The sequence below is a fragment of the Indicator indicator genome, chromosome 23 (genome assembly GCF_027791375.1).
Source record: "Indicator indicator isolate 239-I01 chromosome 23, UM_Iind_1.1, whole genome shotgun sequence".
NCBI classification, from domain to species: Eukaryota; Metazoa; Chordata; class Aves; order Piciformes; family Indicatoridae; genus Indicator; species Indicator indicator.
The window spans coordinates 9,249,162-9,274,298 of record NC_072032.1 but is presented as its reverse complement, the minus strand read 5'-3'; the positions used below and the strand labels follow the sequence as shown (position 1 = coordinate 9,274,298).

Below are 25,137 nucleotides of genomic sequence, written 5' to 3'. Positions count from 1 at the left end.
GCCATGAGTCCCCGGCTCCTGCTGCTTCTGTTCTGCAGCCTCCCCGTTCTCCCATGGGCCGGCGGCCAGGAGTTGCTGCGGGCCTGGGTAGTCGCCCACAGCCACATGGACGTCGGCTGGATTTACACGGTGCAGGTGGGGCCCTGCGGAGCCAGGCCGGCCGCGGGGGTGGGGTGGGGTGGGGTGGGGGTGGGGTGGAGGGAGGATGACGGCGCGGCCACGGGGGTAGGGGTGGGCTGGCGGGGCTGAGCCCCTCCACTGCCCGGCTGCAGCTCAGCTCCCTGGGTGCATTCAAACGGGCAAAGCTACGCGGGGTCCTGTCACGCTGGCGGCGGGGTCCAGCCTGCATCTGTCCCCACACTTCCCTGGCCGCAGAGATGCGCATAAAGCCTTGCGAGGTGCATCTCCTGCCCCAGGTCTGGCCTGGAGTGTGCTCCAGCAGCTGGTATCTTGGGATCCTGATGCTACTTTAGAGGAGGCATGATTAGATTACGAGCTGGGCCCATGAATTTGGGGATTGCGTGCGCCAGTGTTCAAATCTGGGCACTACAGTATAGAAGAGACATTGAGCATGTCCAAAGAAGAGCCACCAGGCTTCTGAGGGGTATGGAGGGCATGGCATACAAGGAGCAGCTGAGAGAGCTGGGGTTGTTTGGTTTGGAGAAGAGAAGGCTAAGGGGAGATCTTGCTGCTCTCTACAGCTACCTGAAAGGAGGTTGTAGTGAGGCTGGTGGTGTTCTCTTCTCCCCTGTAACCAGCGATAGGACAAGAGGAAATGGTCTTAAGTTCTGCCAGGGGAGGTTTAGATTGGACATTAGGAAAAATTTCTTCACTGAGAGAGTGGTGAGGCATTGGAACAGGCTGCCCAGGAAGCTGATGAAGTTGCCATTCCTGGAGGTGTTCAAGAAGTGTGTAGACGTGGCGCTTCAGGATATAGTTTAGTGGCCATAGTAGTTGGGTTATGGTTGGACTTAAAGGTTCTTTTCCTGCCTTTATGATTCTATGGAATGTTTTGGTTTTTTTCACAGGAAAACCTTCAGTTTGTTTGATGGTGTGTTTTTGTTATGTGGCAGATATTTTTGGTCTTTTCGTTTATCTTAGTACCAAATAAAAAGCCTGGGAAACCTCTGTCTTGGAGAGGAGAGCAGAATCCCAGGTGCTCGGGGTGAGGTTGGAGCCCGGTGTCATGGAAGTGCAGAAGCAAAGTAATTTTTGCTGAGTATGTGAGATGTAGAGCAAAATAAATCAGGTGGAGAATTAATACCTTTTATATTTATTTGTCAAAATCCTGACTTGTTCTTCATCATTAGGAATTTCATTGATGTGAAGGATGTTGTGTCTACTTTGCTAACTTGAGTGAACTGGCATCAGATATTTAAGAGTAACTGTAATAAAAAAAGAGCTTATGGCTCACCAAGGAATCTCTGCTGTCCTTGTATTTTGTCTTCCCTTTTAGGAAACATTGGTGAATTTCTCCTGTAATGCTTTAAAATCCTGTACAGAAGCTTCGTAAGAGAACGCAAACCTGATTTTTATTTTTAGTTAGTCAGTGGTCAAAGATCTTGTCTGAGAAATGAAACACAAAATTTTATTATCGTTCTGTGGGGTTTTGTTGGCTCTTGTTTGGTTGTGTTTCTGAGAAGATGCAATTTGTGAGCACAATTCTTTTTCAATTCCCACCCAGACAACTGGGGTTTATAAGCTTTGTAGGACTGGGTAACATTATGCTGCTTAGTTCCAGCATAGTTTTAGTTGGAATAAAGACTGGCTTGCCTTCATCTCCAAAATACCTCAAGGCCTCATTCTGGAATACAAGTTGCTTTAGGAACCACATGCACAGATTCTGGATGCTTCTACATAAATATCAAACTGGTTCCAGGGTTGGATTTTACTATATCCTAAAACATCAAGCAGAATGGAGTTATTTGTCATGACTGAAACTTTTAGGGCCATAGGAGCTTAATTTAGGTTATATGTATCACTGTACCATACCAGCAATACACACCTGCAGCACAGTTATGTTCACTCTGAGGAAACAATTCTGATAATTCAGGCAATCAGAAGAAGAGCAGAAAAGGAAGAGTTAAGTGTTCAGGTGGGTTTTTAAACTATATTGGTACAAAGACTTATCATTTATGACATTGTTAACTTAAGGTAAATGAGGGACAGGATGAGCTGTTCCTAGTACAAGAGAAGCTTGTGTTGCTGTCTGCAGATCTTACAGGAAACTGCACCAGTATCTAGTGAGGTCCCCAGTCAGAGGTGGTATTTTTGTCACAGAAGGGCTCACAGGCTGTATGTAGGGAGAACTCAGTGTTCAGATGTGAGGGGTTTGTTCTTTGTTTTAAAGCCCAGTCTGTGTTCAAAACAGCCTGTTTGATATTGACATAAGTTTACTTACTACTTTCTTTCTTTGTTTTTCAGGAAAGCATGCATGCTTATGCAGCAAATGTCTACACATCTGTTGTAGAAGAGCTAACGAAAGGAAAGCAACGCAAATTTATTGCTGTGGAGCAGGAATTCTTTAGGCTCTGGTGGGATGGAGTAGCCACAGATAAGCACAAGCAGCAGGTAAATTGTGCTAGGGCCATGCTTCCTGCTGACAAAGAATCCACACTTCTCAGGGAGCAAGGAGGGGCAAAGTGTTTCACCATTTGCTTTTTACCTAGCTCTTGTGTAAGCTGTCTCTGAATCTGGTGGTACTTATGAAAGGTCCATAACTCTAAAGGCAGTTGCAAGAGGTTAAAACCCCAGCTATAGATTAGAACAGTAGGAGGTAGTAACCTTTGCACTGAGGACTCTTTACACTTTACAGTTCTTGTTTCATCAGTGACTTCCTTGTTTGGGGGCATACTGGTATAAGATGTAGGTGATTCTGAAAGAGTCTGCATCAGTATCAGACATCTGAAGCTCATAAACTGCTGCCTAGCAGTGCTCACAAGAAGGACCTTTTTTTCTTTCTAGTGAAGTACTAAAAGCTTGCTGTGCGTAAACAACAACACAGCAAAGAGGTGACTGTAGATTCAACTGCGAGAACTGGGGTTTGCTTATTTATAAGCTGTGATCTCTTTCAGTCTATAGAACTTTAAGGATGGGTTTTTTTTCCATTGTGAAGTTTTGTTTGTCTTTTCTTTTTTACTCTGGCACGAAACAAACATGCTGAGATCAGAGGCTGTGCTGGTAGCCTAACAAACCCAGTGGATATACAGGTGCAGCTTCCCATAAGGACTCACTCAGAATTCCAAGGTCTGTTTCGTTACCAAGGTCCAACCAAAAGCAGTGCATTACTTGCAGTACTTTACACTGTTTCCAGTGCTAGGTCTTTAAAGCATTATGTAAAAGAGACACCTCTTGTATTTGTTTTTTGGTTTGTGGGTTTTTTTAACCTAGTCCTTTACCAAACTGAATGTACAGAATAAAACTTAGAACCTGTGTGCAGATGACATTTGTCTGAGAGCTTTTGCTATGTATAAGCAATTCACTGATTTTGTGGGGGCACTATGCCCCATACTTGCCTGTTGCAAGTCAGTTTTGGGCCTGCATTTAATTAGAAAACTGCTGTTAAGTCTGAGGTGGGGGAATAAAAAATAAATAGCATAGGGACAACTTTATGCAGGTGTGGAAGGGTACTCTAACTTTCTAAGGTAAATTGACTTCATTTCAAGCATGTCATGCTGCTGTAACTCAAATATAAAGGCCTGTGCTTCTGATATCTATTCTAGTTATACTGTGGAATTCAGAAGACTATGTGCATCACATTTGACCTCAGTATATATGATTCAGTCTTTAATTTCCTAGCCTAATTACTGTTAATTATTACTTCTACACATTTTTAGTCAATCCTCTAGTTACTTTCTAGCTACTTCTCTGAAAATTAAAATTATTAAAAACAAATTCCTTTTAAACCCCTGTGTCAAGCATTTTCATTTCTAAGAATATTTAAGAGCTGTGATGGTTGTTGCTATATGGCATGTTTTTAACAAGTTGCAAATATTGGACCTTGAAATTAGGTCACTCTGGTTACTGTCCTGCTTTTTCCACTTGAACACTAGCATTAATGATTCTTCTCTTGCATAGAATCTCTGGGTTTAATTTTGCCTTTTGTTTGGAATACAGGATTTAATTTTAGTTTCTTTTTGAGTGTCTGCTTTGGATTAGAGCAGTAATATTAAAACCAAGTAAAAATTAACAGCCTGGGTACTGAAGCTGATTTTACAATTCAGATGGGAATATATAGGAGTGAAACGTATTGCAGCAGTATTCAGCCAGATATAAACCTCTTAGTTCCCAGTTCATGGTATTTTCTTCTTGGCTTATCCTGGCTTGATGTCTGGGTATTTTAACTAGGAGGAAAAAAAGATGTCTAGCCACTTTTGTCTGGTTTGTAGGGGTGGGTTCATGTAAGGATAGCAGTAGTTGTCCCAAGGACCACAGATATGTCCTACTACTGTAGCAGCTTGCTCCTTGTAGTGCTGCTGTGTCTTGATTTCTCCTTCTTTTTGCCCAGTTCTGGTCAGCAAAAGTGCTTGTCATTAGAGATGCTGGGTTGTTTTGGCTTTTTTTCTAGGGGATGTTATTTAAATTACTTGAATTTTTCTTGTGTTTTCAGCCTGTCAGTGATTCCACAAAACTTACATTAAAAACATTTCCATGTCCCAAAGAGGTATCATTTTTGGACATCCATCCAAATGGGGAATAATGGCCACAGATGCTTTTCATGTAGGTCAGGACCAGTTCTGTGCTGACACCAGATACCAGTTATCTGGTCTCCCAGCATGCTAATCAGTCACCACAGTCGGCTGGAACTAATTTATGAATGCTGAGCCCTGAAGCGTTTTCACAACATTGTGAACGAGAGAAATGATTATAATCAAAATTGACAATCTGGCATCCTATCTGAGCAGACACAGGGGCATTCACTGAAGGTTCCTGGGGAACTAAACATAATAGCCCTGGAACTGGCATCCTACATGACAGTCTCTCTCTCTTTCTGTTTTTCTTTCTTTTTTTTTTTTTTTTTTTTAAAGGGAGTGGAGATTAAAATACGCATTTATATAAACTTTCTTTTTCAGAAGTTTGAGGCATCTTTGAAGTTCTAGATAGTGAAGTTACTATAATAAAAACAGAAGACTCCCTAATACTTCTAGAAAGGGATGCAGACTGTTACTCCCTCCTTCCAAACAGCACTCCACCCTCTCTCCAGCACATTTGCTGGAAGTTGTCAGCATACTTCTTGTTTCTGATGACTGAAATTTAAAGAATAAAACCAAGGAAAACTTTCCATAGCTGAACAAGTCACCATATATTGACAGCTTTGAAACTAGGAAAAAGAGACCAGAAATTCAGGTTAGTGGTAGGTTAATAATTAGGCAGATAAACCTGCTGTGAGTGGAGTAACTGTTTCTTCATAAAGCATTCTGAAGTTGAGCAATCTGTCAGTGCTCTGAAGTCAAGGTAGATGCATACAGCAGAAGGAATGTTTGTGGCCATACTGTGATGGTATATCGTCTATCTCCTGGATCCCACAGATCCATCTCCAAACTGTAACAGAAGTAGCAGACTAAAGGCAACCCTGGGAGCCTGGCCACTGCTGCTTACATGAAGTTGCCTATTGCTCTCACATCCAGCTGCCCAGTGCTTTCCTTAAGCCCAGACAGATGCAGCAGGAGGAAGACTTTGTGAGAAACACTGTTGTCTTCTCTTTTAATTCTCCAGCTCTAGTTGCCTTGAGGCAGGATCCTGGATTGCTGCCAGTGCAGTGTATGGGGACAAATCTGGTGTTTAGATAATGTAAAAGCACTGTAACAGCCCTGCTGAGAAACACCAGGCCAGGCTCTACCTGTCAGTCACCCTTTCTGCCTGCTACCCACTTTCAGTGTGAGCTGGGTAAATCAGTGCACTGTGCAGCATATTAACATGCTTTTTATCCCCTTCTCCTTTTTGATAGCACTCAGTACAGACAGCTTTTTATCCCACTTTTGTTCTGGATGCCTTCTTGACAAGCGTTATGTTGACATAGTGTGCTGTGATCTGAAATTAATTTGCAGCCTTTTTGGGTAAGACTGAAATGTTTATGTTCTGTGTCTTAATTTCGATACCATAGGTCCATCACTTGCTTCAGGAGGGACGACTGGAATTTGTCATTGGAGGGCAAGTGATGCATGATGAAGCTGTGACACTAATTGATGATCAGATTTTACAGTTGACGGGTATGCATACTTGCATTTTATTTTTCATGGCTCTAACTATGGGGATTTTGTTTGGTTTTCATTCCTTCACCTCAAAATTGCTATTATTTTCTTACTCTTTAAAGAACTGATTAAAGCATCTCTTTATTTTTTACTTGCTGGTGGGTTATCTGTATAAAAATCTTAGCTTAAAAAAAAACCCTAAACACTACAGTTCTGCAGTGAGCAGAAGGGTTACAGAAAGCTGACTTGCAGTTTAATCAATGTCAATTATAAACTCCTTTGGAGAAGAGACCTTTGTCGTGTGTGTGTGTGTTTGAGAGGTTAAGCTCCTGGGAAGGTAGTTGTGGTGAAATTGAAGGTTGAAATGCTGTGGAAGAAAACTCCTGGTAGCAATTTAGTGTGGTAAGTGGGTGAAGTCTTCTGCAGTACATGAGCCTTAGAATGTCACTGAGGTCATCTGAACTTAGTTGAAAGACTTGTTTGGTGAAGAAACCTCTATCTGTAATCGTGCTCAGCAGCCTCTGCTAGAAATAGGTGCATGTTTCCAAGCGATGTACCACTTCCAATTTCAATTTTCTGGCTTCTGCTTCCAGCTATTTGTATGTTACACCTCTCCATCTGATGGGTTAAAGAGTCTTTTAGTATTTAGATTTGTCTCCATCTGGTTAACGAAAAAAGAAAAAGGATAAATCATGCCACCATTGTGCTATAGATGCCTGTAATATGCCATGAGGGAGCAGCTTTTTTTTTTTTTTTGATCATGGGAATCCTTGTGCAATTTACTGGAGTTCTGAATAAAATGTGCACCTTAGCTGGTTGGTTTACTTTCATGTGAGTGGTTTATCTGAATTTATTCCCTTGTTTGATCTTTCTGGATTGAGGGTTTATGGTTTTGGAAATTCATTTCAACACAAAATTAGGAACATTGGTTGTGAGTAACATCTTGTATGGAGGTTGCTAGTAACCTTTGGCTTTTTTATTTCTTTACAATTAAGGATTGTATTCATACTAGTTTTGTGTACTGGATGGCTTATTTGTCCCTTTGTCATTGATAGGAGACTGAAGTTTTCTGAAAATGAGTGGCATGATTTGGGCAAACACAAACTAAACCCCAGCTTGTTTTCATGCAGACTCCAACCTGGCTACTAGCCTTAACCTAATCTGTATCTATGTACTTTTTCCTAGGCCTATCTCTAATTATAATTCCTTTTTGCTATTTATCTTTTATGATGTTAATAAGTTCTACTTGGCATAGCGAAATAAATACTGTCAGTGTGAAACTTTCTGCTGTGAATCATTAAATTCCTGAAACTCTAAATGCTTTTGAAAACAGTAACAAAGAGCTATCCCTTAAGCACTTACCTATGCCTATTAAATTTATAAAATGAAGTTATAAAAGTGTTCCTCACTTAAACACATTTTGCTTTGCAGAAGGCCATGGATTTTTGTATGAAACTTTTGGGATCAGGCCTCAGTTTTCTTGGCATGTTGATCCTTTTGGAGCTTCATCTACAACACCAACTCTTTTTGCTCTGGCTGGTTTTAATGCTCACCTTATTTCTCGAATTGATTATGATCTGAAGACTGACATGCAGAAAAACAAGGTAAAAATACCCTTAGGACTGGAACTTACAGTACTCTAAACCATGACATCAAGATAAGCATCTCTCTGATCTATGTGAAAATATACAGGTATTTCTTCTCTAAAAGTGACATGCTGATGACATGTAGTAATGGTAAAACATATTGAGTCTGTCTAATATGGTTAAGGAATGTCTTCATGACTTCTGATCAAGGATAAAGTATGATTGAGCCTGAAGAAGACAAAATATGCAGGCAGTTGGGCAAGGTCTAAGCTGACATTGAATTAGGAGTGTTGGAACTAGAGGCATCCAGACTGGGTTTCAGCTTCCCCTGAGAAAATCTTAGATACGCTGGGTTTTATGTAGACTGTTTTAAAGTGGAGCATGTGTGCTTGGGCATGGTGAATGTCATGCATGGAGGGTTTATTTGTGCCTGTAGAAGTGATAAGCCTAGGTCAGTTAGAGTGGCAGCTGATTCAGTGGTATGAGCTGGGCATAAGGCAGTTTTTATGAATCTTGGGTGAAATTAAAGTGTCTCTGATAAAGGCAACAGAATTCCTGTTGAATTTGTGGAAGCCAGGACCTACCACTTTTGTTTTCAGTGAATTGTGATGCCTCCTTTCTGCTAAAACCTATTATGAAGTTTTGACAATCTTTTCCCATCTACTTATGCTTAACTGTCTGTAGGCTTCTAAAACTGTAAAAATTCTGTTTCAGTTTATTAAACACGGATTCCTACTGCCCTAGTGCAATCCAGAGTAGATCTGGGTCTTTCCTAGCTTAGAGGTGTTCAGCTTCCACTGAAACGAGTGAGGTATGATGCCTGTGATAAATGAGGCTTAGAACTAGATTTAGCAGCTTGCTGGCAGCATGCTGCCTCCTCTCCAACTGGAACAGAAATAGGCAACACTGTAGCTTCCTATATATAGTATGTGACCTCACTTGGGGTGCCATTTGCTGGTCTTAAGTAAAAGCACCTAAAGTGATGGAAAGTCAGATGGGTGCTCTGAAGTTGTTACTGAAGGTATTTCTGTGATAGTCACTAAGGGTAGCAGCTTCTTACCTATTTTTTTTTTCTTCCCTATTGTTTTCCAGAAGCTTCAGTTTGTATGGCGAGGCTCTCCTTCCTTATCTGAAAGACAGGAGATCTTCACCCATGTTATGGATCAGTACAGCTACTGCACCCCATCACAAATACCTTTTTCAAACAGGTCTGAAGATTTCCCAAATAGGCAGAAATATTGATCACTTCTGAGAGCTTATACTGTTGCAGTTTAAGCACTTTCTTTGACTGTTTTCTTTCGGCAGTACTCTACTGCTTTCTCCTGACCTATGGTAGGTCAAGGAGATGTCTAGACTCTGTAGATCTGAGTAAGGATTATTAAGCATCCCCAGCTACTCACCATAGCACATGAAGTTTACCTCAGTACCTAACAACTGAATGCTCAAAAGTGACACTTACTACTGACAGGCACTAAAAACACTTCAAAATATTGACAGACTTTAAAAATAATATTTTTTTAGCACCAGGAGTCTTGGAACACAGGTACTGTTTTCATCTGTAGATGTATATCTCATGTAAGACCTTATTAAAAAAATAAAAAAACATAATAAGAATATGAAACAAATCGATTGCTGTAAAAAAGAGAATGTCCACAGAAGGACAGGGGTTTTGTTTCTGTGCTTGGAAAGTTAACATTTAAAAATTCCAGGAAACTCAGTATGGACTTGCCTATTGGTAACTGATTTTGTATGGGCTGTTTGCAACACTACATTGGGCATGAACGAAAGCAACTAAAATTCTCTACTTACTTTGTGGAAAAGAAAAAAAATCCAAGAGCTTTTGAAAATTATTTTGCTCACTGACTGAAGAAATACTGAGTAAAATACTCTGTGTAAATGAAGTCTGCTTGGAGGAACATCCTCATTGTCACAGAGCTTGCTGTTTTCTCCTATGATTTCTTTATTCTATGCCAGCAAGCAGCGGGGACTAGGAAAGATGCACAGTATGAAAAGAAAACTGGACAACCTTCCCCCTACCTCCACCCCCAAATAAACACTAAACCCTAAGTACTAGCAATGAATACAAACTGCATTTTTGGTTTTTTTGCTACTTTCTGTGTGTTTGTGTTTTATCCCTGCACTTTTTGATGTATTTGTTGTAATTGAATAAATTCCTGTTTATAGCCTATTGCTTTCTCCTTCTACGCAGATCAGGATTTTATTGGAATGGAATTGCAGCTTTCCCAGATCCACCAAAAGATGGTGTATATCCAGACATGAGTGTTCCTGTTACAGATACTAACATCCATTTGTATGCACAAACCATGGTGGCAAACATTAAGGAGAGAGCAGCCTGGTTCCGAACAAGTGATGTTTTGTGGCCGTGGGTAAGTGAATGATCAGCATTTGCTTTAGAAGTTGCAGGTATATAGATAGATGGTACTTTGCTACACCAGCTACTGCAAAAATGCAGGCACAAACCACATGTTGGTAAAATTTTATGGGGTCCAGATGTCTGATTAGTGATGATTTTAAGAAACTAGAACTTCCTTGCTCAGTCTGCCAGCTTTCTACCAGGATATCAGGTATTAGAGGAAACTTCTTCCCTGACAGGGTTCTCAAACACTGGAGCAGGCTGCCCAGGGGGGTGGCTGAATCCCCATCCCTGGAGGTGTTTAAAAGACACAGAAATGTGATGCTGAGGGAGATGATTTAGCACCAGGCTTGCTAGCATGGGAGAATGGTTGAACTCAATGATCTTAAAGGTATTTTCCAACCCAAATGATTCTTCGATTCTACTGGCTCATTTACCTTACTTAGTAGAAAGAAATGTGACAAAATTGTAAAGATAGCTTCTTGTGGAACTGTATAGTGCAATATTGCTTCCTTTTTTGTCTCCTTTTGTCCATTTAAGTGATGTCTTTGCATAACTGCTTAGATCAACATGACTCTGTTGAGAAAAGTGATAGTGCTACAAGAACGTGTTGTGTCCTAGGCAGGCAAGATCTTTTCTAACTGCTGTGTAATTGCTTTCTTATTCAGTCTGTATTTTAGTTACAAGCATGAGCATTTCCCAGCTTGGTCATCCAAAGTTTTTTCATCAGTAAACTGTATTAATTATGCCCTGCAAGTACACATAGCACTGATATGCTCTTGCTATTTTTAAGTCCTTAGGAAACAATAACTTTCTCTAAACTGAATGTCCAGGCTGTTTCTGAATTTTGATGGATTCATCAGTTAAAGGTTGGGCTGGAAGATGGGATTGCGAAGTAAACAGAGCCTCCTTGGCCGTTTTCTCAAACGTTTACTAAACTTTGAAGGCAAATTTCTGAGGGCATCTTCATTTTGAAAGCAAGATTAGGACTGACTTGTGCAGTGTTTTCTTGTAATTACAATATTAGGGATGATGCATACTCTTAAGGTGACTAGTTCACCACAATACCTGTTGTTGCAAAGAGAACAAACATTTACTGACTGATGCAGCTTTGAGTCACTGATTTGTTTTTCTCCTGTGTTTATCAGACTAGTGCTTGTGTTGATTTTTTGGGGTTTTGATAGAGCTCAAGGGGAGAAGTAGAATATAATGGTGCATAGTAGTGCTGTAATGCTGGAATGGGAAGGAAGGAAGTTTTAGTACAAATAAATTCCAATTTTCTACATCCATACCTGCAGTTTTGCAGTAATGTAAGGAAATTTCAGTCTCCGATTTCCTGATTTGGTTGCTTGTGATGTTTTCTTTCTCAAGCACAGAGACATGAAGCTGAGGATGCATTAAGCTGGTATTGGTGTTGGAAGGCTTCAGTTAGGGCATTTTATGTGGAGAAGGTTTCTTAGCATGTTACTATGCTTCAGATTGATGCCTAAACTGTAATACTGACACTGTAAGAATGCATGTGGTGTCATGGCTGGCTGACTCATTTTCCTGTTCAGCTGTTGCAGTTGAACAGTGGCATGATTAGTTACGTTGGGGTTTTTTTTTTATGTTTGTACATGCAGATAATCTGTATTCACATACCTTCAACAGAAAACAGAAGTCATGAAAGCATGCTCAAAAAAAAGCGGCTTTAACACGCAGTGTATCACGTCTCTTAACTGTTTGGATGAGCATCAGAAATATTCAAGTCCCCTGTCACGATGGAGCATCAGCAACACATTGTGTGATGTTTGTGCTACAGCAATCTCTGTCCAGATTGTTTTGTTTCACATCATGTCCTTAACATTTCCTAAAGCTGTAAAAATTCTTAAAAGCAGAAAATAAGAACTTTGTTTTCTGCTAAGTGGGAGAAATACAGTGTGAAAAGTTGTCTTTACAGACACATATGGATGCATTTTCTGTTTGCTCCCTCGGCATTTTGTGCTCTCGTACAGTACAGTGTCTCCCTGTCTGTAAGGCTGGTTGGTTGTCAGCTGATCTGTGCAAGTAACCCAACCCATTCTTGACATTTGCTAACAACTAGCTGTTCGATGGGCAATCAAGATCAGGAGAGATACCACTTCAATATAGATTAGTGTTAAAAAAGATCCTGCTGTATTTCTGACCCAAAGTCATTTCACTGTTCTGTTTCTGGAATTTCAGGGCTGTGACAAACAGTTCTTTAATGCATCTGTTCAGTACTCCAACATGGACCTGTTGTTGGATTATATTAACAAACATTCTGATGAGTTTGGAGTGACTGTCCAGTATGCCACTGTTGGTGATTACTTCCAAGCACTTTATAGCAGAAATCTTACCTGGGAAGTTCGGGACTCTCAAGACTTTCTTCCGTATTCAACAGGTAATTGAGTTGACAGCTGCAGAGTGGATACCTCAAATGTACCTATGTAACATGTACGTATAGGGAAATTGAGAAAAGGAGAAATAAAGTAAGAGGAAATCCACCACCCGTTTATAACATTTACTAACACTACCAAGTGTTATCAAATAGACAAACTGATCCCAACTTCTTGGCATAAGAAAGATGGTAGGGTAGTGGTTGGAGTATTTCTGTGGAACCATTGGATGCAGTGGGTGGAGGAAGAGACCCTGGAATGAAGAGTATAGAAACAGGCAAACTTGGCAAGAGATTTTTGTGCACTGAATACCCATTAATGCTTATTACATACCATCAGGAATCCAGTTGGTGAGCTCCTAACCCAATCTTTTGTGTAAAGCAAAGCATACTAGGTAAAGACAACTAGTAAATGCACTTCAAAAGCATGATTCTGGTCCAAACACTAATGTAGTCTCTTGTAACTTTAGGAGAAAGTCTTATATTTTTGTTAAATAAAATAGTTCTAAGTTCTAGGGAGGGGGAATTGTGTTACAAGTGAAGTCTCAAAAAGTAAAAATACTGCCTGTATTTCTGATTTCATAGTATGATGTGACAGCTGCTTGGGAATAGCTGGCTTTGTACTTGCTGCACTACTTCAGCTTTTCAAGCAGAGCTGAAAAGTACTGGGAAGATTTAAAAGAAAGCATGCCATACCCAGCATCCTTTTAATCCTCTTCCTTAGTAAATTTGGCCTCTTCAGCCATGTATCAAAGCACACAGAAGTCACAGCTAAATTTTTCAGGTTTTAAACTCATTCGTTTCATTGCTTGGGTTATCATTAGAATATCATTGATAGCATTAAGATAACCTTTCTGTATAATTGTAGCTGCCACTACTTCATCATTTTGCATCATGGATGTAGAGCTCAGATTTTTATAACCCAAATTCAACTTATATATGTCCAACATTCTACAACAACCTGTTAATTTTTAAATTAATAATAAAAGAACTATTGCTTCCTGTGAGTCACAGCATGAACTGATCCCTTACTCGCCTCCCTCTAGGGATCACATCAGCAACGTGCTGATAAATGCACTGTTTGAAGTGCTATATCCTTTTACATCTGGGCTCTTACCTGTATCTTTTGGCATAATTTACAGGCAGTAGTTGACTGCCATTAGCTTGCATAATAGCAGCACCTTCAGTGTTCCAGGTAGGTGCCCACACGTAGGTGCAATTTCTTCCCCAAGCGACTTACTGTGCCTTGCAATTGTAGGATAGCTTTGAGTGCACTTTCTCCCACATAGTATTTTGCTTCTTGATGATTAATCCTCTCTCATTCTTTCTATGCCGTTTTATTATGAGTCACTTACTGGGCTCAATGTCACTTCTGACATATGCCTTGGAAACTCAAGTTTTAAGTCCCAGAGAAGTGTTTCCTTTTTCCAGTCTTAAGTCCCAGAGAAGTGTTTCCTTTTCTTAGTCTACATTCATTGTACTGTGCTCGTATGCATAGGTGACTCTTCTGCTTGTAACCTTGAAAACCGAAATGGAATTCATCCTGTTCAAACTTCTACTATTTTTCAGGCCAAAAAGAATTTGCCTTGGAGTTTTTGAGCAAAAGATCTCCTTTCCTAATTGTTGCCTTTGATGATAGGCTGGTAATAGACCATTATAGTTGCTTATTTTTCACTTTATAAAACACTTTCTGCAACTTCTCTCTGGAAAAAAGTGTTTATCAGTGGTACATTAAAAAATAAAAAAACAGAAACAAACAAACAAGCAAACAAAACCCAAACACAACCCCCCCCAAGCACTAATTAAGAGATTTGGAGGGTTTAAAACCAAGTCTTTTTTTTTTCCTAATTTACTCTATGGGGTCCTGCAACATACTAGCACAAATTAACTATTGAAATACTTTCCACTGACCACTTGAGGGCATCTTTTGATGTAGTTTGAAGTGCTGCAATAGTTTGAAGTCATCACATCACTGTTTCTGCTCCATTTTGAGGAGGTGAAATTTAGGATAAAACCCCTTGGCTAAAAGGGGAAAATCTAGAGAGCTTGTATTAAACAGTAAGCAAGGATTATAATCCACATTCTTTATTAATGAATAACCAAATATTTCAGTGAAACTTCTAAAGTTGTTTTGTGCAGATCCACAAAGAATAAATTTCTGTAAACAGAAGTGATATCTGAAATGGTATTTTGAGATGTATTGGATCTGTTCAACTCTTAACAGAGCCATTTCAGGCATGGACTGGGTTTTACACTTCTCGGAGCACATTAAAAGGAATTGCAAGGAGAGCAAGTTCACTGCTTTATGCTGGAGAGTCCTTTTTTACACAGTATGTTCAGAAACACCCAGCAAGCTCTATTTGCAAGTGTAGAGCCTTAAAACAACTTCAGAGCCTTAGATGGGCAGTTTCTGAGGTAAGGATTGATTTATTTTTTAATTTGGATGAAAATGCGTATTGCTCAAAGGCAGGGTTTTGCTTATGCGTTTCAGCTGCAGTATTTTTGCTTTTTTGTGTTTTTAGAAATCATTGTCCCCTTTAGCAAGCCACAAGTTAAAAAATAAAGCAGTTTTTCAGAAGACTGTCTTGAAACATCATGCATTCAAGACATGGTTACTGGCAAATGTTTTATTCAGCTAGTAAAAGAGAGTGTAGTTTCAAACTTTGCACGTGAATTTCCTTTTTTTAAAGTTAGTTTTATTATTTACAAAAATATTTCTAAAACTGAAATAAAAAGTGAAGTAACTGAAAGCTACTGATAGTCTCCTCTTCTGCAAGTTAGAAGACAAAGGACAGATTTTTTTTTTCCTTCAAAGTTCAGCAGCTCTATAGTCAGCTTTATACCATTAACCGCTTAGAGGCTTCAGTGCTTTTGCTGTTAATAAATATTTTGTCAGCTCTGTTACAAGAAGTTAGAAACCTGTCTTCTTATGGTGTTTTTGCTGCATTCTTGTTTTTAGTAACTTGGGTTTTTTGTTTGTTTCCTGTAAGTATGTAACTTCAGTAATTTATAAATATTGCAAGAGGAATACATAGAGAGGGAAATTTGTGTGCATCTCATCTTTGACCATTTCATTCTATATGTAGCAATTTGGAATAGGCAAAACATGAATCTGTGGCTATAGCTGTAATTCCTTAATATTTTAAGTCATGTGTCTGAAGGTTAGTGGCCCGTGTTAATTCAGATGCAAACCTGTCATCCTGTTGCATTGTGACCTTTCAAACTATTCTTCAATTCAAGGTCCAGCACCATGATGGTATAACAGGCACGGAGTCTCCCAAGGTGAAGGACATGTACATGAATAACTTGATGTATGGAATGTTCAATGTAAAGAAGCTAATGGCTTCCATAATCTTTGACATGAACAATGCAAAGAAGAATGGAGAGGTCTATTCTTCTGTTTACAATCAAGACTCAGGAATGCCAGGTACTTTTTAAGAGAGCTTTTCAAATTTTCAGGCTCACTTACAAAAGCCATCATGTTTTCCTCCAAAACAATCAAGATACTATATACCACTTAATGTCTGTTCTAAGCTGGAAAATCCTGTTTGCCTTATGACACCTGCTTGATCTGAGGTGAACTCAGATGAATTTATGATCTCATCTACCTGAAATCAGGACCTTTAAACTGATGCTAGGCAGAACCCTGCCCCAGTGCATATGTTGGACCTGGCTCCTAGATTCATGCCTCAGCTACATAATGGAGGGGAGGAAGAGGTGCTGATCAGGGTAATTACTAAGCTAACCTTACTACTGTGCAGCATAAGATTACATGGTAGGAAGCACAGCAACAGTTAAGAAAAATGTTTTTGCTGTAGTGTACTGCCAGCTTGTATAAAAAATGTAAAGGAATTTTTAAGGAATCTGTTCTAAAGGCTGTACATTCCCTTTTATCTTTACTTTGGAAATTTTTTGAACTGTCATGGGCTGCACAAGAGACTGATTGGGGTTTTTACAGGGTTGCTTTCAGGTTAAGCTTCTCATTTGATCTTCTATATAACTCTGATAAAGTTAATACTGCATGACAATGAGCTGTGGTAAGCTGCTTATTTTCACTAAATGCATTTACATTCAACTCAGGTGTCATTTTCCGAATACAGAATCTGTTTATTGGGTAAAGAGTATAAAATAAAGCAGAAGTGGCTTTTTGAAGTACTAAAAAAGGTTTTCCTTTTCTCAATCATGAAGTTTTAGTGCAGGATTTTATGTTGAAATTTTGTAAGATAGTTGTGCCTAGGCAGATCTCTAAAATATTTTTAATATCCCATTTTACAAATGCATCATTTTAGTGACTGATAGCTCTGTGTGTACCCACAGGTGCTACAGATGTTGATCAATACGTTGTTGTCTATAATCCACTGGCCTGGAACATCACTACCTTTGTCACAGTTTCTGTCAGTGACATGGCAATGAGTGTGTATGATGAACTGGGACGGTCTGTACCAGCACAGGTACTTCAACTTTATTTCTTTTTGTTCCTTTTCTTGTCAGTTTGCACTGGCTTGATCCTGCCTCTTGTCAAAGTGTGGTAATACTTAGTATTACAGTGAAAACAGTATTAGTTGGAATTGGGATTTTCCTAGTCCTCCTTCAGTTAATTTTTCTTATTTACTTGCCTGTTCTCTCAGCTAACTTTTTGGGTTTGGTGGTGTTTGTTTGTTTTGTTTTGTTGGTTTTGTCTTAATGTCCAAAAAGGCTTCTTGTTCTTGTGTGTTTGGTTTGCTCTTTGCATGCCTGTTGGGTGTGACCTGCCACTTCTTACCTTTCTTTTTCTTCTCTAAAAACCACTGTTCCAAATGAAGATGGTTTTGATTGGAGCCCAGCCCTGCAATTGACAGTCCTGTCTGTACAATTGGCAGATTGGCTTGGGGAGGACAAGAGAGTTAAGAAATGTAGGTCTTATTTACAAGCTCAGAAGAAACTGGGGACAGTTAGCTGCCATATGACATATTCTGTCATAGCCAAGGTCTAACACAAGGACAGCTGTTTTTTGGGAGAGAGGAAAGTGACTCAGGGCTTACCACAGATGATTGATTATTCCCTTCCTTACTAATTCCCTCTAATGTGGCATTGTTGTGTATGTTCACATACAGATTCAAAGCCCTGTGGAGTCCAGTTCTACATATGATCTCTATATTCTTGTTGAAATAAGTGGTCTGAGCTACAGAAAATACTATGTTAAAGCCTTGACTGGTGAGCAGTCTGCCTTTATTGGGAGATCAGTCAAGTACAAACGAAAAGACCTCACTCGTGCAGGTCGAGAACGTCGACAATTGCTTCCTGTGGTTAACAACTGCTACCAGGTCTTGTTTGACCAGAGCACAAATCTAATGCACAGCATTACAGAGAGGTGAGATTGCCTGCTTGTTTTTAATCATGTTTCAGATCCTGTAAAACCCTTTGTACAAGTAAATCCAAGGACTGTACCATGTGCCTTAATTCTGAGATTTAACTAACGAAGTGTTCTTTATGATTATTCTTTTTTAGCTCCAGTCCCTAGTCCTCCTTTCTAGAAGGAGCATCAGCACTAGCCCAGATGTGATTCCGTACTGTTTCTGTTGCCCTAACCATGCAATCAGTCTAAGATGGCATATCACGGTATTAACCAGTGGATCAGCCAAATCTCATTGTACTTTAGATCTAAAGACAGTTATGAATGTTTGTATTGAAAACAGTAAAAAAAAAAAAAAAAAAAGCATGGCTATGCTATACAATGAGCTGTGAATGATAAAGCAAGAGCTTTCTCTTTCTGATCATGGTTTCCATGGAAAGAAACTGCTAAACCTTTTGAAAGACAGCATTTAGCTAAGGCAATTCTTTTTAGTCAGGTAAATAAAGTGGAAGAACAATTAAGACTGAGGTGAGATTTGGAGTTTGCAGGTTGTCTTTCCCAGATGATGCAAACTGGCCCAATTCCTCCAGCTTCAATGGAGTTGTGCTGCTTTTTGCCTGCTCAGGATTCAGACTGTCAGCTCTTCGCTGATGGAAGATTTGACCTCTTTGGCATTAGCCTAATGACTGCAAGACGTCTTTCACCTTCCTGGTTTTGTTCATAATTCTGCCTCTGAGAGCAAGAACTTTTTGTCCAATATAGTTAAAATCAGCTTTTAAAAGTAAAGATACATCTTAATCAAGAGTCCTGTAGTAAGTACTTTCTCAAAGTGCCTCCAGATCTGTTTCCAGATTCTATGAGGAATACAATAAACAAAGTAAGGAAGAACAAAAACCTGAATTCAAATCCCATTTTCTCCATCCTGTTCTGGCAAGCACCGAGAGCTGGAATTCAGCATGTAGGAGGGATGGGATATTTACTTTTTTTCACAAGCCCTCAAGCAAGCCTAGAACGTTCTGAGTTTCAGGAAGTTTGTTTTGGGGCAATGGCAAAGAGCAGGGCATCAGTTCAGAACGGGAGGAAAGGTTAAAAAGCTGTGAAGCCTTGTAAAGTTGGCTGCAACAGGTCCTACCCCTGCATTGAAAATGCCCCATAACAGGAGCAGTAGATATGTTTTGCTCCTCATTACAGTTTGTAGGTTGCTGTATTAACACTGGCTAAAATGGCAGTTTATATGTCAGACTGAGTGGGTTTTCCTGTTTTGCTAACAAGGCTCCAGGCTCCAAAAGAGGAGCAGAGCAGGTAGCTGAAGGCAATAATATCTTAAATTGTCTTAATATGACTCTGCAAAGATTGTGATGCAGAGTCATGAATAGCTGAAGTGTAGGCTTCAGTGGAGAAAGGAAAATACAAAGTACATACTGAATGAGATTAAATTTTGCTATCCCATTGCCATTATGTTCATTACCTGTGTTAATATAGAAACATGTCATGTTGGTTTACCTAGCTACACAGTTAATTAAGTGAACCTGATTATTGATTAATGTGGTACAATGTACCTATGTGCAGTGGAGTTTTGATCCTATATCAGCTCTCATGTCAAAACACTGAGCTAATGTAAATGCTGTTTCTCTCTTAAGATGCTTCTGTTTTACAAAAGTATAAAGTGACATGGAAATTCCATTTATTTACCCACTGACAGATGTCTTGATGGGAAGCACTCTAATTCTCTGCTGTCCTCATTTCCTACATCTTATAAAACCAGTTATGCACTTTGAGTAAAGAGATTTATTTCTTTTCTTTCCTTGCATTCCCAGCCTCACTACTATTGCAGTTCAGCTTTGAAGCTGTTATGTACAAAACGTGTTTGTAAGTAATGTAATTTTTCCTTTTATGTGGATTCACAGGCAGACTAACCAGACTGTCCAGCTGACCCAGGAGTTCCTTGAGTACCATGTGAATGGAAATGTGACAAAGGGACCCATTTCAGATAACTACTTATTTGCCCCAAATGCTTCAGCTGTTCCAGTATCAAAAGCAGTGGGATTGGAAGTGGTTTTTGGCAACTTGGTGACAGAGATCCGTCAGTATTTCTATAGGTACAGAATTCAGCTTCCCTTCACTGTGAATTTCAGCTTCATTTCACTGGAATGTTTAAGTCTCTAGATACGTATGAGATTAATTCTGAATAGTTACTCCTAAACTGTGAGCTCTGTGTACTGTTTAGGAGTTAGACAAAAGGACTAGCATGCATCTGCTAAATGTAGTGCTGAGGGAGCACATCCTTTAAATAGCACATATTGCTGCAGGGAGGGAGGTGAAGATGGTTCAGATTTATCTTCTCTGGTTTGCTCTGTAGTGCATTGTCTGTTGGGATCTGCTTCCATACAGTTCAATGAAAATTACAGCTAATTTCTTCTTATGTGGGTAGAATTTGGACTTCGTGGTTCATTTTTATAACTGTGAATGTCTTCCTTACAAGCAAACTAGGGAAAGGAAAATGAATCCCACACAAGGACACTCTGCTCCCCACGTGAGCGTGCAACCTTTCTGTGTTGAAATTGTATTCCTCTATAAGCTCTTTCTCCTCTTTTAAATCTGGTGATTTAACTGAAGGCCTTTGCTTTGCATTGTGTAAAAACTGTGGTTGAGAAGGACCTTGGGAAAATGGTGGAATTCTTGCATCAAAATTAATGTTGCCCAGATTGAAAAAATAACTATATTTTGTGGAATGTAAATATGTGCTAAAGGAGTCATAAGTATTCAAAGTTTTGGGTTGTTTGTTTTTTTTTTTATTATTAATTCAGAGAAAACCAGAACATGTCTAATCAAATGAGGAGTTCTCTTTATACTTGCAACACTAAGGAAAATTGTAGATCATTTACTCCAGCTGGATATCATTACATTTGAAAACTAAATTGAAATTAACAATAATTGTACGTGAAAGATATAGAGAACAAGCAAGAATGTTGTGTGTGTGTAGAACAACATCATGAATGATTTGTGAGTCTTGACATAACCTATCAAGTCCTGCACTTTACAAACTCTGCATGTCTTCCCTCTCATTTTTTATAGTAACATGACAGCTCAGGACTACACCTATGCAGTGTATACCAGGATGTATACAGTACCAGAAGGCTACGATGGGAAATTGCTTTGCCATAGGATAGAGCAGGAGTACAGCGTTGGGCCTTTGGACTTCAATCGTGAAGCAGTTCTAAGAACCAGCACCAATTTGAACACCAGGCACCTACTCTACACTGACAGCAATGGATACCAGATTCAGAAAAGACCATTCAAGGCATATGTGAATAACACAGTGGCTCGGGTAGGCACAAAGGTTTTTTCCAGAGTCAGTTGTATCCTATCTTTGTTCTCCATTACTGTTTTCTGATGTTATCGCTGCATAATTCACTCTGTGTTTTCAGAACTATTATCCTGTGGTCCAGACTGCCTACATTGAAGATGATACCACAAGGCTGATGCTCCTTGCAGAAAGAGCTCATGGTGTCTCCAGTCAAGGAAATGGACAAGTGGAGGTAACAGTTTTATTTCGCTTTTTGGGAGAGCATCATTTCATGATTGCTGATAATATAACTAAAGCATGATGCCTGATTACTGTTAACATCTACCTTCCCAATACAGGTGATGCTTCACAGGAGACTGTGGAACAACCTTCAGTGGGATCTGAATAACAATCTCACTTTGAATGACTCCTCTGTGGTTCGCCCTGTGATTTGGCTTATTTTAGGATCCAAGGCTGTCACCAATATTTTGTATCGGACGAGTGGACTGCTGTTGGAACACAGGCCAGTGGTAATGTTTGGAGCATTACCAGGTAACTCATTCCATCCCCTGTGCTATCTTTAGCATCTGAATGGCTTGTTTATTTTGCTCTGACTTAGACTGATAAAACTTGTAAATGCAGGCTTGGAGGCTCCTGTGTGGCAAAGTTAGTATACAGTGAGGTAGGAGGCAGTTTTAGAGCCTGATAATTACTTTGCATTAATTTCAAACATGCATGTTGTCCAAGTGTATGAAATGTTTCTCTTATTATCTCTGCTTTCAGAGGAGAATAAATTCTAAAGCCTCTAATTAGGACAAAATGTCCACAAAGGGAATTAGTGCAAAGTAGCTAGTGCACGGTATATCAGTTTCTTGGATGTTCTTAATGACCATTTTTGAGTTGTTATTTTAAAAAATACTTGTTTGACTTATTAACTAAAACTCAGGCCTGGTAGTGGAATAGCAGCTTAAGCTGCAGTGAAATTCGCTTTATGGAAAGCTCCAATACACTTCTCCAGCAGTTAAAATCATGCTGCTTTCTGTCTCAGAAGGAGAAAGCACAACATCTGCTTTTCATCTGCCCTGGCAGAAAAAGCAAAAGAGAAAAAACTCTTCCACAGTACCCTAGCCAGGCTTGTGTGTATGATGGATGTTTGATGTTTACTTTGCTTCACTTTTCATGCAGGAGATAAACCATGGCTACCCAGACAACATCAGCAGAATTCAGTCCACAGTTCAGCTGTAACTCTCCCACCTAATCTTCACCTTCAGACCCTGAGCATTCCAGGGTGGAGATACAGCTCTAATCATTCTGAACAGGTCCATGACATCCACGTGGGTAGGTATCTTCAGAAGGGTGACTGCATGACTTTCTTTTCTTTATACCTTCTGTGGCTAGTACTTTTATTTATGGAAAGTGTTAAATTCCTCTGTCAAGGAAGTTAATCAGCCTACATGATTTCTCCCCTCAAATAGTAGAATATTTCTCCTGTGTGAGACCATCATGCCTGTTAGTGTGTTCTTGTCAACAGCTGGAGCTGGGTATTTATCAATGTTAGTCCTCTTGCTCAATTTGAAAAATGGGAATTAAGTTCAAATTATTAGGGTGTAAAGCTTGAAAGAAACCTTTAAGAGTTGGTTGTATTTTAAAAGTAAGAAAATCGTTGCATTTTGTTTTCCCTTAAAGGTAAACAGAAGCAAGGTGATGCAGACTTCAGTCGTGTTCTGCTAAGAATTAGGCACTTGTATGAAGCTGGAGAGGATCCTGTGCTGTCTCAACCTGTGATGGTAAATCTCAAGGTAAATCTAATCCTTTGAGACAGAATACCGCTTGTTCCAGAGAGAACTGGTTCTGGAATGAAACACTCCGCGTGCTAGAGACTCCATAAAATATGGATACAAAAATACTGGTATAACCTTTACCTCAAAGGGAAGCAGATGTTATTTTTACTCAGCTAGGCAACACAGAAGCTGTTGCTTCAGATTAAGTTGCCAGAGGCACAGGGTGAAGATCTGTATAAATATTGGTAGGTCTGGTTGTGTAGAGTTCTTGGTGACATAACACTTTCTGCAATGCCTTAGCCAGAGCAGAGAGTGGGATGCTGTTTAGCTATAGTTAATGTAATGTGGACAGGATTAAAGGAAACAAACTTTTTTTCTTTTTAACTCTGTAGTTGATGTCTGTGAGTTGCTGAAACTTTGGTCACTTCCATCATGTACTGTGTATTTTCAGTTTCTTGTGCATTTGAAGTTCATACAGAAGTAGATTACCTTATAATACATGGAAGGAGGTTGTTGATTGTGATGACAGAAACATGGAGATCAAGGTGTAGGGTTTTCTGTTCTGTTTAAAACAATGCAGTAGGAATTTCAGTTCTTGAATGGAGAGGTGTTTTTAACTTTACTACAAGACAGTGGAAGCTCTCAGCACCTCAGCTTCTTAGTTTGAAGCCTTGGAGGATCTGCAGTTGCCCTTTTTTAATATGACCTAGCAGATTTTGAAAGTTTCTACTGCTCTGCTTAACAGATCAGTGATAGAGCTTGGAGTTCTAGTCTGTCTGACTGTGATGCTATTCTCAATAAACTGTTCTCTTTACTCAGTCTTTGCTAAAGGGATTAGGATCAGTGGTGGCAGTGGAAGAGCGATCACTCACGGGCACCTGGGATATCAACACTTTGAAGCGGTGGAAATGGAAGACTGCACAATATCCAAGCAAAGGTGGGTGGAATAAGGTGATTGGTGTCCTTATTGTTGTTGACTGTTGGGGCTTAATGAATAGGCACATTAAAAACATAAAAAGATTTGCAAGATGGAAAATAGGATGTTGTTCTGTATGACAGAACAGTGGCATTTAGCAGAGATTCCCTGCAAGTACTAGACTGCTGTCTTTCTCTGATGGCTTGCTTTGACTTGCAGTGCTAAAAAGCTTGAAACTTTTCTGGAGTTGTCTTTGTACAGATAGAAGTGGCTACTTTTTGAATTCACACTTGTGACACAGATTGATTGTGTTTAAATGCTGATGAGTTGTGTTAATCTAAGCTTAAACCAGTGCTGCAGAAAACCAGCCAGCTGCAGTTAAAAATCCCCACTGTAATCAGCTTGAAAGACTGTGTGTATGTGATTAAAGTTAGGGCTGACACTCAAGGCAAATGCTGTGGGTGACCTGATTTTGTTTCTCATTCCAGTTAGATCCTTGGACATTGTCCTTACTGTCACTTACATGCATGTATGTGCCTTCCAAAAAGTTCACAGAGGTTTTGAGATGGACTGGGTGAGAGTATAGGGCTCTGCTTGACCTGTAGCTAGGAACTTGCTTGCTGTTTACTCATGATGAAGAAAAGGTGCATGACAGGGGAGCTGTTTCATGTTTTCTGTGTGAGTCAGTGTGTGAAAAGTAAATGAATTGTTGTATATTTTAGTATTATGTATGGGTGTGTCTTAGGCTTCAAACTCCTTACAGCTTTAAGGAGGAGAATCTGCTCAAACACCAGATTCCAGGAAGACATGAGTTAAAACTGAGATAGTATAATAATGTACATTTGATTAAAGATTCTTTAATGGATTATTAATGGGTTTGTGTTTTACAGGACTCTTCAGCATCACAGAGACCACAGACAACTGCACAGTAACTGTTCACCCTAAGGAAATAAGGACTTTCTTTGTGTATTTTCAAGGTCAATAAAGTTCCATGTTGTATTTCAGGAGTGAACTTGTCAAAGCTTCCAATTTTTGTTTCAAGACAGGAAGGAGTGATGATCTTGAAAAACATTGTACTGCTGTTAATGAAATAGTCATTTTGGAATAAACTCTAAATTTAATTAAACTATTGGCCTGAGTTGTGGGTATTTTTATTGGTTAATTATTCACAGCTCCTTTTTTTCTATGAAATGTGTGTAATTCAAATGTGACCTTGGTGTTGCAGTACAAGCTTAATAAAGGTTTTCGTGCTTGCTGTGGGTGGTTTTAAAGTCAT

At 39.5% G+C, this 25,137-nt stretch overlaps 1 protein-coding gene across 1 annotated transcript; it reads left to right on the top strand.

Moving 5' to 3' along the window:
* Positions 1 to 24,958, top strand: MAN2B2 (mannosidase alpha class 2B member 2). Its single transcript, XM_054391480.1, has 19 exons — positions 1 to 135; positions 2,425 to 2,571; positions 6,104 to 6,209; positions 7,623 to 7,795; positions 8,870 to 8,985; positions 9,987 to 10,164; positions 12,354 to 12,552; positions 14,771 to 14,961; positions 15,787 to 15,973; positions 16,864 to 16,997; positions 17,640 to 17,896; positions 19,786 to 19,977; positions 20,954 to 21,206; positions 21,307 to 21,417; positions 21,524 to 21,716; positions 22,350 to 22,502; positions 22,851 to 22,963; positions 23,765 to 23,882; positions 24,752 to 24,958. The coding sequence occupies exons 1-19, from the start codon at positions 4 to 6 to the stop codon at positions 24,844 to 24,846; spliced, it is 3,048 nt and encodes a 1,015-aa protein (XP_054247455.1). The 5' UTR covers positions 1 to 3; the 3' UTR covers positions 24,847 to 24,958.
* The last annotated feature ends 179 nt before the right edge of the window (positions 24,959 to 25,137 follow it).